This window comes from Homalodisca vitripennis, chromosome 2, assembly GCF_021130785.1.
Source record: "Homalodisca vitripennis isolate AUS2020 chromosome 2, UT_GWSS_2.1, whole genome shotgun sequence".
Classification (NCBI taxonomy): domain Eukaryota; kingdom Metazoa; phylum Arthropoda; class Insecta; order Hemiptera; family Cicadellidae; genus Homalodisca; species Homalodisca vitripennis.
Window position 1 is genome coordinate 79,248,496 of NC_060208.1, and position 18,806 is coordinate 79,267,301.

Genomic DNA, 18,806 nt, shown 5'->3' on the forward strand with positions numbered 1-18,806 from the left:
ACTTTGAAAGTTTCTTTAGCTCACTTTCTTCTCTGTCTATTATTAGGTCGAATACATACAAAGTGTTCTAATGTACAAAAACATAACTTTTTAAAATCGCTCTTTCAATTTCATAAAAAAGTAGAATATTCCAAATGTAGACCTTTTCGTCATGGATCGCAGCTATATAAAATTCTGAAAACGTTGTACCATACGAGAACGCCATATGTGAAATTTAAACTAATGTAAAAAGGTTTATAGCAGTTATTCTTAAACATGGTTAATAAAATATAGCTTAAAAAATCTTAATTCTTTCATTTTAATTTCTATGAACGCACACAGTACTTACTTTCAAGCGTGGATTGTTATAACTTCGGTAAATAACATAAAACAAACATTTAGTTAAGTTACTCCGTTAGGACAGTACTCATTTTTTTAATTTGTATTAATACTAGGTTACATTTTAAATACCAGTATAAAATCTGCTTCAAATCAATTTCAGTAGCATTCCAAGCTATAAATATCTTACAAGTAATGCAGTCACCTTATTTGAAGTCTTAAATCACGAACGAACAATTCATTCATTACTAAACAACCATGAGTAATATGATGAACATCTATCACTCAAAATGTGACTTGCCCTTCATACTTACTGCAACTAGTGACAAAGATTTACCTTCAAACTGAAGTGTCAATAAAGCTAATTCACAACGCTCGTCACTGTCAACGTTGGTAGACAAGTTGTTTACATCTTGTTGGTTGTTGAATATTACCACAACACGCGGCTATTTAAGGAGAATCTTCAGTCAGACGTTTAGTCTAGATACGTATAGTACTACTTCAACATGAAACTTCTTGCGGCCGTAGGGCTGTTGGTGGTAATGTAAACCTTCTCATTTCTGTACATTATGGAAATATCCAACATTCAATACAATTTGTAAATGTTAATGCAACTATTTAAACTATCATTATTTTTATAAAACCTTTGAATAACATTGGAGTATTTATTTTGAAATTCAAATTACCCTACATACATATATTATGTTGAGTATATTTTCATTGTTATGCAATTAGACATTGCACATCAATTGATATTTAAGTAATATATTTTATTTTAGAAAATTGCAATACTTACAATACATGTCAGTGTAAAAATATATACTTGCATTAATGATTAAATCCAATCAAACTAAGACAGATCAATGCACATATTGCTTAATTTTCTGGTTCCCAGAACCTAGCATCCGATCACCACTGATCGAAAAAAACTCAAGCCATTATTAATGTAACCAAAAAATAATTATAAACAAACTAATACCACAAATAACAAGTTTATAATAAGTTGTTGTGTAAAATATTTTTAAATTTTGACTCACAGTTAGTATTTAATTGAAAAGGGGGAAAAGAGAATCATATTAGGTTTAACCCGTCTGTTCACCTTGATTTTAAAATGAACTGATGTGTGATAAAACTATTTATTTAACTAATCAAATTAGTACTAAGGTTTGGATTTGGCTTTAAACAATAAATTATTTTAAGGTTGAAGCAGTTTCATGGTTATTTTGATTACGTAGAATCGCATGTTCAAATAATGGTCTCTCAAAATATTGGTGGCCAATATAAAACCGAAGGTTGTTATTCTTATTCCGAATGGATTTAATGTTTTGTAAAAATACTGTTTTGGTTATAATTTACAGGTTGGTTAACTGATTACGATTCTGTGGTGTATTCCTTTAATGGGGTAGTCTTTTTCTGTTTTACTACTGATATTATAAAAAAATGTATAATTAATTAACAATTTATAAATACTTGGGTTGATACAGGGATTTCATACGTTAATTTTTATGAAAGCTTTGTTGGTCAATTCATCAACTCAAGGTGGCTACCATTCGTATCTCAGAAAGTAATAATTCTACAGAAAACTTGAAACTATAAACTTTACATTATTTTTATGCTTTTATTAACATAGTAATTTTATTTTTTTCTGTTGCTATTTTTAAATATAGTGGTACACTTGATGAATCTGAGGTTGCTATGATACTTTTTCCTTTCTAGTGTTATTTTGATGTACTTAACCATTTGGCTGCCAGAGGTACTGAAAGTTTTGAAAAATCTATTTTTTTCTATAGTTAATGAAGAGGCGTGTTTTATTAATTGCTAACAAACAAATTTTACCCAGTGTGCAATATGTTTATCAATAAAGCAATTTCACAAATACATTTTATATACAAAAAGTGTACTTAAATTATAATTAAAAATAATTATTTTTGATTACTTATTATGACTTAATTAAGGAAGGTTTTCAAATTAACATCTATCTTTATAAATACACGCGTACGCTGTCCTTTAAAAGCCATTGACAGCTCGTGCCAACATGTTATAGTGAATGTTATGCAAAATATCAATAACTATGTTGCAAATATCTCCCACCGAAGCATACCTATCAATATACAGTTTGCCTTTCAAGAGATCACATAGAAATACATTTAGGACCTTGCTGGTCAAGCTACATTTGACGCTAAAAAGCGTTTGAGGCGAATTTTTAACGCTTTGGGCGTTGGGGCACTTTTGATGGAATGTGGTAATCTGTTGATTAAATAAGCACCAGTTTGTGACGGCAAGTGCTCATAAGCAACGGTTCTGTGTCTTTCAGTTCGGTAGCTGTATCTGCCTCTTGTCTCATACCCATGTATGTGTCGGCCCCTTATCAGGGCACGTCTTGACTTACAGAACATAATTGTTTGTAAAGTGGAGAGACTCGGCTGAGTCAACAGTTTGCAATTGTTTGAAAGTTGTTTTGCAGGATTGTCTGAAATTTATTTTTCTTTTGCAATTTGAACGCTCTTAAAAATTTATTGTTTTGCGCACGTCCTCCACAAAATTAATCGTTTCGATAAATCAGGCCATAATACGCCGTCATCAGTACTTAATTATAACCGTATTTGGCTAGGGATCTCAAAACATAAATACCTGAGGACAATTTTAAGCAAACCGAAACGATGTGTGTATTCCACGTCAACCCTCGATCAAGGTGTATACCAAGGAACATTAAGGCATAGACTTCTTCTAGCATGAAATCTTCTAGCTTGATGCCCGGACTGTTTTCTGATTCTACAAAGCGCAATTAAAAATTCAAAAAGTTTGATTTAGAAGAATCATGTTAGGGATGTCTATTTTTACTATTTATATATTTATGCATTTTTTATATTTTTCTGATTTACCGCTGAATGTTATAATACAACTTACACATATGATCCAACAAGACGGAGCTCTAGCTCACGCCGTCACCGACTTTCTGCGTATAATTTCCCATATAAACACCCCAAAGATTAGAGTAAAGTAATGTCCATTTAGCATAATATTCACCATGACACGTTACACGACCTGTAAATTACTTTCATAGGAGGGCGTACGAATGTATTTTTCAAGATGGAGGTCATTTTGAAAGCCTGCCTTAAGTCATAATTAAGTCAACATAAATAATTAATTTTAACAGTGGACTAAGTAAGTTTTTTTGTATAAAATAAACTATTTATGAAATTTCAGCGGCTTTTTTAACACTTCAAAATCTGCCAGAAGAAAATCTCAGTTTTTCGCTAGATTGGAAAATCGCAACTGAATTTTAATATTTTTACTACGTAATTATAATGAGCATAAGAAATAATTTAAAAATTATATTTAAAAATTTGATGTAAGAGTTGATTATCCTATAATATTAAATATTACAATTTACCGGTTTTCATAGTTTTCGGATACAATACACATCTTTGACTGAGACTGTAAAAGTCGAGAGGAAGCTACGTAATACGATCTTTTAATAAATATGGAAGAATATTCATTAGATAGCTGTTCAATCTCAGGACTGACGGTCAATCATGTGCTAGAGTCTGGGGCGTAGGCTCCAGGCAAGGCTGTGATGCCAGCCGAAATGTTCCCTTGCGTTGGTTCTGCAATCTGTCGTGTCCGCAAGCCTAGTTAATTTTTGACTGCCTATTTCCTTTTAAATATTACATTTATCTTTCTATGAAATTGTACATTAATATTCAATTTAAAATAAAAACTACATTTGGTTAGCGACCCGTAAACATTGTTAGCTATGTTTTCTTCTATTTCAGTTTCTGAGTAATTTTAAAGATTTAAAGATATAAAAACATGAAATTAAAGTACATAAATAAATGTTGTAATCCTAATAATATAATATAATATATATATATATTTCTAGTAAAAAAGTACATTATTTAAGATTTTTGAGCCTAAAACTGGAATATTTTTAGTTTTTAAGTGTGAAATGTTTTTTATTTACTTGAAAGTACACGAATAAATTTTCATTAAAGTAAACTTAATTTAAAGTTTTAATAGTGAATATTTCTATTTTCGCTATAATTTTACAAGTTACGTTTTGAGCTTTAAACCTGTTTCATTTAATGCAGAGTGAGAGAGGTTTTATTTGAAAGTAACATAAATATTCTTGAAAACATTTTGACATTTTTGGAGTAAACTTATATGCAAAGATTATTGAAATGTATATTGGTCACTGGTTTTTCCATGTTACCGTAAAACACACATTAAAATTAAAATTTAATTTTAACATTTATATACGTAATAAGTTATTGCTGATAAGTGGTCTGCTCAGAGCTACGGGTATTTCAATTTTCATTACAAGACGAAACGAGTGAATCCAAAGGCTTTTCCCTTATAGGAATGACAAAATTTAGGGTTGCTTTAGACATCACGTTTTTCATGGTTGCCTGATGATAAGCTTTTTTAAAGTCAGGTATTTTGGAACCTTAATACAGAAAGTTCTCTGGAAATGATATGGAACGTTAAAAAATCTCACCCTCCTACCAAGTGTGAAATATGACCTGTAACTTATGCAACAAATGTTACAAGATTCTAGTTATTCTTCAACACAATAAAGGTATTATAGGCGGTTAAATTCAGATATTTGAATCTCAGGGTCAGTTCGTAAGATATGATTTAAAGATATCATTGTATTTCTTAAAATATATTAAATTGTATTTTGTTATGTAGCAGTATGATTCAGGGTAGTTTTTTAGTAGCCATTGGCATGCGAAAAAGCCACAATAATAACCCAATTATTTAAATAACACTTAGAAAGGGGCAGATACAATTTATCTAAGGTTAGAAAGAGAGAGTCAATTTCCCTTTGTCCATTTCCACTTTAATTTCTTTATAATTATTGGATACTTGAAGAACTGTAAACCGTTTTCTACTGCTGTGTTCCTTTAAAATACTTATAATTAACCTGTCTCAAAACATTATAACTTGCATATTTACTTTCAAATGTAAAAAGTTATGAATTCATTCTTTTTATGTTTAAAATTCAAGTATAAACTCTAAAATATCCCTGTTACATAAGACGTTTGTAACGTAACGTATCTCTCACTCGATATTCAGCACTTATCTCCATTGCTTTTTAATGAAATACTTTTTGTTTTGTTTAGGTGGTAAGTTTTGGATCTGAAGCAGCTCCTTCTGATGGTGGTAAGTTACGTTGCTGCAAAAATAATTTATTTGTATGTGTGTTGATAGGAGTTTTTTTAGAAATATAAATAGAAAATTTTTTATTTCCAAAACATATATACCAAGATATTAGATTTATTTACAGTTGATAAATAGTAAATTACCCTTTTACTATACTTACTAAGTGGTGATAAAATAAAACAATTTAATTTTAAGTACAGTAGTTGGATAAATATTATTTATATAATTTAAGTATGAGTTATTAAACTATATATTACAGATTAACATATATTCTTCAATGGAAATTAGCCTACATGGGCAAGCAGTTTTCAAATAAAGGGCTCCAAAAAGACCATACTCAAACCACGTTGTTTAATTTTCGGATTAGTAGAAATAAGGACTAAAGATAATGGATGTTCTCCATAGGCTATAGATTGTATATTACTATAACGGACACTACGAAGAGGTTGGATAGAGGAGAGAGCTAATATAAACGCCACCTATGGGATTTAAAGTGATTATCAATTATGTTTAATATACATTTGAGAATTTTAAATGTAATAAACAAATTGTGAATTATTTATTTAATATCAGTTTTCGCTCGCTTTGCACGCAACTTTTTTTCTACTTAAAAAAAAAAACAGGGATTTCGTGGGCATATTCATTTTAAATGGCATTATAAACACTCTTGAGTTAGCTGATAATCACTGATAAATATTACAATCTTTTGATCCATTTTTATTTGACTTAAAAGAGCAGTTTTAGGGGGCCCTCAAGTCGGAGTGTGAAACAGTTTTTATAAGTACTGTTACTGTTACTGTAGTTATAAGTACATAATATTTCACTTTCAAGACTTTCTCTAATATTTCATGATAAACAATGTACACAACAAATACACTATTTTAAGCCAAGCATGAAAGAATCCTAAAGTCGAAGTTCTTAGTTTTTGAATGAACACACTTACCATGTAATGAATGAATAATGAGGCCCTATGACATATTAAAACAGAAGATAATTTTGCGTTGATGCCCCGACCAAGAATATAAACAAGCAAAGAGGTGTAAGAAATCTATTTCGGTCAAAAAATGTATACCTATCTATGGACATTGTAGTTTATTTTTATCTACGGTATTTCTGATACCACAGTTGAGTCTAAAAGGCCTACTTTAGGCAAAAAAACAACCAAGATATGTTTCATAACAGTATTTTACTTTGTAGCAAAAGCTAGATAGTAACTTTGAAAATATATATATATATATATATATATATATATATATATATATATATACACACACACACACACACACATTACACTAGTGATAAAGCATACTTCATAAGTTATCACTCAGTTAGTTATGCTGATTTTAGTTTACTTAATATTGGCTAAAATTTACAGTTAAAAGTGTATTTTCAGTAAACTTTATTTTATTATCTAGCTGAGCTATGTCCTCATTAGTGATTTCAGAGAAGGTTTAAATAAGTTGTTACTTTTAAGCATACTCTATGCTTTCAATACTATAAAGTTAAAGAAATTAAACATTGTATTTTAATTAATTAAATATATGATTGTATTGTCACATTATAATGTTTGCAAAGAACAGCTGATTACAAAAACACATTAACTCTCTCCTGATACTATCTGTTCACATGATAAAAAGGGAGGGCCTATATGTTAATCAGTGAGCCTAGAAATGACCATGTAAAATTTCAATACAATCGGCCCAGTAGTTTTTTCATGATTGAGCAACACACAGACACCATTAGAGATTTATGGATATATTAGAATGGATATTAGTATGGATATATCCTGATTGTAAACTCACTGTACGAATACACCTTAAATTAACATTGAATGGCATTCCACCATAAACGTTTAGAAAATATATCAAACGTTTAATATATTAAAGATTTGATGTTTAGTAAAATATCGTTACAAAAGCTGTACGTTAATTTAAATATACAATTGCAAGTCAAAAACATGATGCCAATAATACAATACATTAATAAAAATATGTAACAATGTACGCAATAAATAACAACAAGGACGTGTTAACATTAATAGAATAGAAATATAAACTAGGCAATATATTATCAAGGCAACAGAATATTTAATCTGATGGTAACAATTTAAAGATATTACCGGAGTTCAGGACTGGTGTAACAAAGATATAAAACATGAATATAGTTTACATGAAATATAATAATCAGATATAAAGGGATTTACTCACTACAATGTCTTCTCTCTTCTCCTCCTCATTTATTTATTACCCATAATACTTTAACTTCACAAACATCATATATGTTTAGCAATGGAATTCATAATATAAAAACTCTATAAATATTAGAAAACTCAATAATTGGAAAATTCATTAATTTGTTATTAAGGAATAGATTTTCCTTAACGGATTGTAAAAGAATTTAAATCATTAATACGCAATAGTTAGCAATCACACATTTTCATAAATACTGTTAGTTTAAATTAATTAAAAGTAACTACTAATTTAATTTTCTTATACAATTCATCTATTTGCCTAAATTGAAAAATACGTGTAATAGAAATACAAAAAGGATTTAAAATTTCTTACCACCCTTTATAATTTAATAACTTGTTTTCGTTTATGACACAAGTACAAAAACATTTTCAATATACTTTCTTAATTTATAACTCTAATATGTATCTAAATAATTGTTTAGTATAGTTAATTTATATGAGCACTACTCTTATTCATAAAACCTTTTTCAGATGGGTCAATGACTGGATATTCCGCGGATGTGTCCGAGCCTCAGGTAGATGATAACAAGAAATGTCACAAGACGGTAACTGTGTCAGGACCAGGGATCAACGACAAGTTGGACGAGGATTGCGATATGGACAGTTACGTCATAGCCGGCAGTGATAGCTTAGTAGTCGGTGATAGGATATACAGTGACAAGGCGAACCAACTCGTTGTGGTTAAGGATGGAAAATGTGAATTGAGGACCTACAAAGATGGAGCTTACCAGTCATCTAGTGAGATGTCCAGTGAGGACTGCGATAAAGTGAAGAAAGCACTTAGTGATGCAAAGTCCCAAGCTGAAGGATGGAGTGGACAAGGTGGCGAAGGTGGACAGGGTGGTGGTGAGGGTGGACAGGGTGGTGGTGAGGGTGGACAGGAGGGTGGCGAGGGTGGAAGCTGGGGAGGAGAGGGTGGAGGCTGGGGAGGAGAGGGTGGAAACTGGGGAGGAGAGGGTGGAAACTGGGGTGGTGAGGGTGGAAGCTGGGGTGGCGAGGGTGGAAATTGGGGAGGAGCGGGTGGAAACTGGGGAGGAGAGGGTGGAAACTGGGGAGGAGATGGTGGAAGCTGGGGAGGAGGTGGTGGTAACTGGGGAGGCCAAGGAGGATCTGGAGGCTGGGGTTACGGATATGGTTCTGGTGATGGTACACCTAATGGTGGATGGGGATTTGGATCTGGATATGGTGGTCCAGGAAACTTCGGAGGAAATATGGTAAACGCAGCTCAACAACATGCCCAGCAAATGGAAAAAATCCTGGATGGATACCGTTCCATGTTTAACAACCCAGGAATGAACTTCCAGAGACCACCTTGGTGATTTTGTTTGTGTAGGGATAAAATAGCACCAGATAAAAGTTAATAAATAATATGCTCTACATGCAAAAATGTATTGTGTTTAAAATTTATCCATACAAATGACTCAAATTTCCCTGAAAAGTTTAACGCTTTACTTAAAATCCGTAAAGCTGCGGGGAACATTTTAAACAAAATCGGTGCCGATCCTTGGTGCTTCGGTTTAGTAAGCATTCCCAACGTGTCTGCTCAATTCCTTGATATATATAAACAATAATTATCAAAGGTATTCCCAACTTCACGCTAGCAGTGAAACTTCAAATCTTTTTATTAAAGCCGGTGCCCGTCATTTTTGCCTCGTTTGCGCACATACCCTCAATGTTTGTTCTCGATTTATACTTAATATTATTATTATCTGTTTTTTTTATTTGCTCGTTTGAAGTTGTCAGTGCTTTTGGCAATTCAAGGAATCAAACACAAACGTGGAAATGCGTGTACAGTGAAACACTCACAATTGGTACTGCTAACTTTATAGATACCCATTTAGAAAGTCACTCAATATTATATCTGCAGATTTACTTGTCTATAACACTGATTCACAGCTCTTTCATTACCTGAGTATTAACATAACACATGATTATTTAAAACGAAACTTTCGTCAGGCACTCTACTCTGGTTCGGATATTATAAAAACATCTAACATGAAGCTTACAACCATAGGGCTATCGATGATATTTTAAACATTATTTTTCTTTACTTCATGAAAATATTCTCTCTATACAAACCCTAAACTATTTTAAGTAACACAACTGTTTTTTGAAGAACTGAATTGTGCTTTAATGCAAATTAGTAAATTATAATTTCGATTAATTTACTTCCAGCCTATTTCCGATATTATTTATGGTTATACATTTTTTTAAGATTAATATTAAACATCTCAAAATTATGATTAACTCCTCTTTAAACCTACCTCAGTAATAATAAATATTCCATAAGTTTGCAAAGAACATAAGGATGCAATTACAGACACGTTTATGGTAACATTGGAATTTAAAAAACTATTAAACTAAACGTTACTATTAATTAAATTTACGATATAATAACACAGTAATATTCATAAAATAACATAATTGAATAATTAGTTAAAGTTGATGTTTTATAACCTTGACTTTTGTTTGTTTACCTAACAGGTCAGTATAAGTTGAAATGGTTACTTACGGAAATGTAAAGGAATAGTACGGTTAATATGTTTGTACAAAGGTCTTTCCGTGGATGTTCAGTCAAATATACAACATAATACTAATATTTACTTACTAGATAATCTTACTTTAAATAATAATAGATAGTGTATACTTAACTATGATGTCTGTCTATTTGTCCGATGGACATCTTGATAATGAAATAAGCTATAGGATTTTGCATTGCATGCAACAACAGCAAAGCTTGTTACGCGAAATGTGATGAGGCGTATTCCTTCTTTATAATAACTGAGGAAGCCAATTTTCGAGTTAAGAAACCTTTAAATGGCCCTTTTAAAATCTGACTCAGTACAGAAAAGAAAACTAAAAAAGACCAAGAAAAAATTACTACAATTGTCAGCATAATGATCCTTATGCATAATGTTGTTCTACAATCTTTCATCCTAAATGTTAGGAGTTTATGGATGATTGGGAAGTATCGGAAATTTAATAAGTATTGAAAACATCAAGTAAAAGTTCAAGATAATTTCTACAAAAGTCTAGAAATTTCAAGCATTTTTTTAAAGAATTATACACAGCATGAAACAGCAACTCACCAATAAAATAATTGATATTTTTAGATAATATCCATTCTAGTTCTCCTATACTACCGTTATTGTGTGATTTATAACACGTTAGGCTCAATCTGATCTGTTATACAGAACAAAAGTTCGGATATGAAAACTTATACATGTTCAGATTATAGCTTGAATGAACTACAAAACTTATTCTAAATTACGGTAATAGTGCATGCTGAATTATAACTTATAGAACTATTATTATTCGCTGAGTGCCAGGAAATCAATCACTCAAGAGGATGGGGACAATTTCACTATGATATGTTTGTCTGGCAGTCCGCATGTTATTTCAACAAAAAACTGACGTATAGACTTGAAATGATGCATGAAATTTCATTTCTGTATCATCAACATCGAGTTCGATGATGATATAATGGTGCGATGGTCATGTTATGGGGTTCTTTCAGCGTTAGGGAACACTTTCACATTAGTCTTATATGTAACGGGAATGGCAACACAAAAATCTAAGAATTTATATTCAAGCTGAATATACCCTTATGATAAATAAAATTAGCTATACATTTTACATTGAGCACGCACTCTCAGGGAAACACATTACACGGTACGTGATATGGCTATCTATACAACCAACAAAATAGTACATAGAAACCAATAAATGTTAAAGTTATTGCGTGACAAAGTATTCTAAAACGGTTCTATATGCATATTGATTTATATTTTATGTAAAAAATAAGTATCATTGGCTGAGCGTTAGAAAGGCGTTTCACTCAACGTGGTAAACCAACTTCATTTTTGTCTGCTAGGACTCTTTGCACGATAACTCGATAGATAACTTATCTATAGATTTGAAATATTGTATAAAGATTGACATCTGTACACGCAAAATGGAGTTCAATGATGGTGCATGTACAACATGAGATTTGGCTGAGCATTAGTGAACATATTATATTTGTCTATGGGTGAAAATGATGAGAAAATCACAGAATAAGTACGGTACGCTTCAACACGTTCCTAGTAACAAGCATCGGCGTAGTTGCTTGCAATCTTTCAAGTCTATAGCTACGTGTGTTACTACGTTGCGCGATAAGATGCCATATTATTGTACTGGGTTAGTTTTTAAATATGCTTTAATTTTATTTATTCTTACGATTTCTATAAGAATCTGATATTTTACTGAGTAGGCGGGCAAAAATTCTTTTCCTTCCTCCAGATGTAAAACATGTTTTTCTGTCGGAAGGACATGTCAAATATGAAATTGCAAGAATAGTTAATAATTTTACACGCAATCTCAGCGTAGCCTTTTACTACACGCTTAGTTTAGTGTACCTCTATCTTGTATTTTACATTGACAACAATTATAAAAACTGTTTTATTAACTTTAACTGCAATGTAATGGGACAAGCAACTTTATATAGTTTAATCTGTTATTTTTGCAAGGTATAAACATTTAATTTAGTAATCAGCTCATATCTCAACTATTGGAATAGGGGAATGTTAAATTAATTAATTCCAGATTTGTATTGTTGGTTATGGACGACAAGCAAACAATTAATTATGTTCATCGGTTTGTTTGGTACATTAGTAGTCTTCAGTAATAATCAAGTATTATTGTTATGTATTGTTATTTTGTTGTTTAATTACTACTGTTTTCTGGGCTGTTATGTATCAAAGTATTTGTTTTAAATTTCATTTATCATTGAAATTAAAATTCTAAATAACCGTTTATTAGAAGGTTTCAGGTCCAGTACATAAACTAAAACATATAATTGGTTAGTTATTAATAATTTTTACATTACATTCTTATTAAATAATTTTGTTTTTCATAGATTTAATGTTAAAAGAAAAATCCTACTAATAATACTCACCTACTATACTCGCCTTTTATATTTTCACAATACAATTTAGAAAATGAAATAACTTTATTTAAATTACATCATTAAATTAATTATCTTTAGTTCTTAATGCTTTCTCAATTATTATACTCGCATAGTTAGTTAATATCTTTTTGGAAAGCTGGACAAAAGATCTTCTATACTCTAGTCATTTTTTGTAACTGGATGGGTTGGAAATATTTTTTTCATTTAGTCAACAGTTCCCCCTGCATACTTTGTCTGTTGGGGCGGCTGGTTGCAGTTTAATTTTAAATGCAAAGTCTTATGTTTATATATTGTATTAATAATGTGTATGTATGTATTACATATTGAAAAAATAATGTTAAACTTTGTAATATGTTTTAAAGTGTAGTTGTAAGTAGATGTTATTAGTTTTTATTAATTTACATAAAATATTATATCGAACTTAATTATTTTATCTTTAAGTTTATGTTTGTTGTTAGAGATGATGATATGACTGTAACGTATAGTTTTATTTCTTGTAAATACTTCGCAAAAAGGTTTATAAATTAATAAATAAATATTGTAAAGGCACTTTATCAATGCACTATTGTTAGCCACTATATTGCGCACAACTTTTCTAATGTAACTAGTTTTAGCATTGCATGCAATATCTTCTCATGAACTGATATAATATGATTATCAATGTAAAATTTTAAATAACGTTTTGGCTATTAATTCTGGACATTTGTCACGTAAATTCGGTAACGAAGAGTTCGAACGAACAAAAGACAACAGAAGAGGTCTTTATGTTTTACCCAGCAGCCACCCAGAGCAATTTCTAAACATGTACACATTTGGATCCAAAATTCATCATTTTCATCGAGCATATTACATATCTTCATTTAGAAGGTAATTAAAAAGCTAAATACTAAATTTTATATTTCTAATCCGCTATAGTTTAGGTTGTATTAGCATGGTGAATTGAATAAAGAATATAAAATAGAAATGAAAAATATAAAAGTAGAAATTTAAAGAAGTAGATTCAACTGTTAGTTCAGTTTATAAGTAACCACTATTGAAAATGTCATCTCATAGATGTAGTATGTCGAAAACGTTGTCGAATCTGAACACAAAACTTTTTATAAGTGAATGAACTAATATTTAAATCCTTTTCAGCTGAACGTTTTGTTTTTCAAAAGGCTAATAGTTATCTGACGGAATGATTTCTTACAAACATGTCACATTTCCTTTATCAGATCAAGCATTATAACTACATTCCTATTGTATTGGTTAATGCAAATATCACGTTTGGTATCAGGTTACGTCACTTAAATACCGTTATTCTTGCCTATGGATTTATCAAATTTTTGTGATAAGAAAGTGTAAGTTGAAACTTATGATAAAACTTTGAGTCCATGGACGGAATTAAATACGAATACCATAACATGTAATACCGGGCAGGAAAGTTATCATATGGTTGATTTCAAAATTATAAAACCTTTAAAACGTAGCCTAATAGATTTAATTTAAATCAAATCTTAAATACAAAGTTATTGTATGAAGCTGATGTAAAGTAAATAATTTAGTTGCTTTTATGCATTCGGTAATTTTAGGTAAATATTTATATAGTAAAAAGTCTATAAATTTTTGTGTTCTAATAAATAAACTGGAACACAACAAGTTAAATGCCCAGGAAGTTTATGTATGTATCTAAGATTTATACTTCCAATATCATCAAGAATTAGTACATTATTATTGCTGAAATAACGATCAACAAATGTACATTTAAAATGTATTTTTAGTTAAAATATGACCGACTTTAGATAATTTCAGGTGCCAAAGTTAATGAACCTGGTGGAGCAGGTAACGCTAACCAACGCAAACGACCGCAGGTTTCCGTGTTTTAATAGACTTGGTTTCCTGGTGGAATATTATCCTTCCCCTCCACAACGACAGCGCTGTCACCAGTTTCCCACCTCAACCCGCTATAACAATGCGATGCTCCTTGTCTATGTACTCATTTTAGCGAAGAGTTAAATTTCTATAATGAAACTTCTACTATCCTAGTATATTCTTTAAGTATACATTAAAAATTAGACAATAGTCAAATTATATTGCAAATTATTAACGACTTCGAATTATTTGTCGGGTTTTTAATTTTTATTAAAATTTTTGAAATTAGAATTAATTAAAACTACTGTCGTTTATCCTAGTTAAATGGCCACTATAAATCGTTTTACAAGTACTTAACCGTACGATGACTATTTTGTTTGGTCATTGATAACATGTGACAGAAAAGATCAAAAAACAAAAACTACTAAAAGAGAAGAAGTACCTAAGGTTGTAAGGCAGAGGGCTTTTGCTAGTTAACCCGGCAGTATAGTTATTTTGAATTATTTGTTTATAGAATTATAAATAATGTAGCTTTTAAATACAATATTTACTATTGAGATAAACCAAATTATATACTCATTTTTGTATATTGAATAATCATCCTGTTAGTTGTTAGACCACTTATGTTTTCAATATCACTTATCTAATTTTCAGTTACCACTTTTGTGTTTGTAACTTAAAGCAAATCGATACAAAGAAAATAGCGAAATCTGCATAATAAATGAAATAGGAAACGCCTAAACATTTGGCATGAGATTTTGTAGACAATTTCAGGGAGAGAAGAAAGCATTACACAACACATTATGGAAGGCAACAATCATATATACTGTCATATAAAAATCTAATGGTGTCTCTGTATGTTCATGTGTATGTTTGTACGTTACTCAATCACGTAAAAACTTGTATTGAAATTTTACATGGACATTATTAGAGTCACTGTTTAACGTATCGGCCTGTTTCTATTTCTATAATCCCTCCGGGCTACGCCGCACTGGTCTCTAAAGTTTGGAAACATCTCATAAGAAATATATTACAGCAAACAAATGATTGTTGAAATGTAAATTGAAAGAGCCTGTTACGTGTAATCAACAGTTCCGTGTAAAAATTGTTTAATGACAGCACTACAATATGTTTAATTAATGTTCTTATTAAATGACATTGTTTACATTTATAGTCTTGAAAGCAAAGGGTAAACCTACAAAAACAAAATTTCTTATTTCTTTATTTTACGTAATCGCTGTTGAGCACAAAGCCTATTCCTTGACACTTTTCTTTCATCATTTTATTCACAATAACCCTATATTGATACATTTGATGATTACTTGATCAAACATTGTACACCTCAATGACATGTTTAGAGATTGTTTCATAAAGAATAATTCAAGCAATATTATACCGATTATCAGCTTAAAATGTGTACTTGAAAAATAAAGCGGTTGTAATTTTGTAATTTGACACCTATTTGAATACATAACAGAATAACGATATGGAATGTGTTAAAGTTTACAATGTACGTTACTAATTCTAATGCTGGGGATAATATATTTCTAATAAAGTGTAACAGCTCTTCAATTTGTATCCATTTAGAGTTGAAATTTGAATTCCGGTTTTGAAAAATTCCAGAAATATAGATAATATTTAAGTTGTCCTAATTTTATATGCAATGAAATACCAACCAACCAATTAAATAATAAAACATTCCTTGATCATATTGACTTTAGTTCTTTTAAGTTTGATGTAAACTATAATTATGTTATAATGCATTTATCAGGACTGTTTTTAATTGTAGTTGCATTTAAGTTTATAAAAATATACCTACTAAATATTAGTGATAACTTCACCTCATAAAAATTTCTAATCATTCTCTAAACAAGATTTTTTTCAGAATACTTTTCGTGTATTGAAATTCGTTAGTTTAATGCGATGAATTAAGAATGTCGATACTAGAGGCAAGTGAGACAGTAGATACACTAAAGGTTATCATCAGATTTCAGCCGCTACAATCACCTCACTGCTGACGTAAGCTCAGTGCGCCGGCCATAGAACAAAGCGTAGCTCCTGCTTACCCTCGTGTTAACGTGAACGACCTGCAATTTGGCTTTTCAACTAGAAAATCGCCCACCCACACACGCTTCACTTTTGTTCATTTCCTTTCATGCAATACAAATTTATAATAAATACAAAAAGGCTCAATAGTTTATGTCCATTACCAAATCCCTTATTTTCTGTTATTCAGTTATATATAATAAATTAAAAGTTATTGTGAGTTTCTATCAACTTATGATCAAATAGGTGGACCTTATAATGTACGTATTATTTGGAGTTTGTGAACAATGTGTTAGGTTCAAAATATTACCTCCACATTAACGTAGCTGCAAGGTGGGAAGGATTGATTCAACACGAACGTTGAGTTTTGACATTTCACTTTCCGTTTAGTGCAGTGTCTTAAATCTGACACTGCCGCAGACTTGACATATGACTTCAGAAATATAGTAATATAGTTCAACATATCTGTGAAAACATTTTTAACTCGACTATTCCAATATAAATCGCGTACAAATATTATGGAATCAATAAATAACATAATGACGATGTCTATTTTTTTTTTTAATATTTACTGCATTACTGCATTGTATTACATTCATCAGTATAATTAAATACACATAAAGTTTAGACATTTTCTACAGTACACATTCTACTTAAACCAAACAATCAAATATTTTCATTGACACAGTCCTCATTAAAACTCCTTAATAACTCCTCTAGTTTCGGGATCATTATCCAATCATGTGGTCTTCAAATTCTATTCATTAATCTGGGCTTTACTATAAAACGCATCTGAAACAAAAATTACTTTTAAAAGTTTAATATGAGTTGCAGAAACTTTGATTGTTTCCGGAAACTATTACAATATTGAATTCCTGCTTAAACAGGAACGCGTTCTTACACTACCGTTCTGTGCCTTCCTTGTCCGATAATCCTCCCTGCCTTTTCTCATGAGGGTAAATCTGTACATCTCATGTGATCGCACTTTGTCTTGAGAAAACGATGGTTCCAAAATATAGAGACAGTGTCAATAGATTGATATTTTTGAGTGTAGGCTTTACGACTCTCTCCAGTAAAATTTGGCATTTATTCTGACTTTTTTTAGCTTGAAAATTCTAGAAAAGTGTGTGTTTTCATATCCTCCCTATATAATAACTATACACAGAGATGCACATAGATAATTCCATAATAATTTGACTCAAAACAAAACTGCCAGAAACAAAGTTTTAAAGTTACCCGCTTTGTCCAGACGTCAAAATCCCATGTCAGCCCTTTACATACCAAAGAATTTAGTTGGGTCAACTTGTTCAACTTCCGTATCGTCTCACTGATCAGTCCAATATAAAGTCTGGTTTTCATTTAAAAAATTGAAGATGCCTTGTAAAAGATTGCCGAGTTATCTGCACTCTGGACAAGCTATTCGCCATGATGTATCGGCAACATCCTTGACATAAACCAAGAAAAGCAGCGGACTAAGTATGGATCACTGAGGGACACCGCATCTCAGTCACATCTCGTGCCACTGGGAGAATAAGTGCTACAGTGCATCTCATGTATAACAGGTTCAAGATCTAATTCACTTAATGCAATAAATAACAAAATATCAAAAGGTCGACTAAAATATATCTAGAACAAATATCTAAAGATCTGAAACGTGGAGAATTAACTAGAACTCTCATATTAGTTATACAATAGAGCAAAATACAAACAGTTAAGTTAGAATGTTTACTTACCAGTGCAAAACTATAGCTAAGCAGGATTAAGCTCTCCAGATACCGTGTGACCCAGTAACTAACTAATGTGGAAACTAATGTAATACTCCACCTCTATTAGGAAGTTGTGTTGTAAAACGGTTAATCCACTTACTCTTATTTGTAGATCAAAATACAAGTGAATCTGGGTTTTAAAAACGGGTTTCTTCCAATGTAAAATCCATATCTTCCAATGTAAAATCCATATAATTGGTGGATTACATTTACTAGTAGTTTTATTACACAGGATGTTCATTTTAACTGTGATAATTCAGTTCTTAAATTACATGCAGTAGATTAGTATCGAGAGACGGATTTATAGTAACTTTACATGTTCAGGAAATAACTCAATGACTACGTATTTAGTATTTATAAAGTAAAGTTTATTTTCAAGCATATGAATTGGGTTCTTAGAGATAATATCGCTTCAATTTTATAAAAATTAAAACAAACGTGCCCTACAATATAATTTAAC

The 18,806-nt window shown here is 30.9% G+C and overlaps 2 protein-coding genes across 2 annotated transcripts in view; one reads left to right on the top strand and one right to left on the bottom strand.

The window, feature by feature from the left end:
- LOC124354226 (roundabout homolog 2-like) overlaps positions 1-18,806 on the bottom strand; it is a 607,997-nt gene that overhangs the window by 277,140 nt on the left and 312,051 nt on the right. The gene's annotated exons all lie outside the window — the stretch shown is intronic.
- Positions 729-9,122, top strand: LOC124354229 (keratin, type I cytoskeletal 9-like). Its single transcript, XM_046804533.1, has 3 exons — positions 729-857; positions 5,445-5,484; positions 8,207-9,122. Exons 1-3 carry the CDS (start codon positions 825-827, stop codon positions 9,052-9,054), a joined length of 921 nt encoding a protein of 306 aa, XP_046660489.1. The 5' UTR covers positions 729-824; the 3' UTR covers positions 9,055-9,122.

Excerpts from the sequence above, each read along its gene's own strand:
- LOC124354229 (XM_046804533.1), top strand. The coding sequence starts at position 825 with ATGAAACTTCTTGCGGCCGTAGGGCTGTTGGTG. Across the intron at positions 858-5,444 it reads CGGCCGTAGGGCTGTTGGTG|GTGGTAAGTTTTGGATCTGA; the intron begins GTAATGTAAACC and ends TGTTTTGTTTAG. Across the intron at positions 5,485-8,206 it reads AGCAGCTCCTTCTGATGGTG|ATGGGTCAATGACTGGATAT; the intron begins GTAAGTTACGTT and ends AACCTTTTTCAG.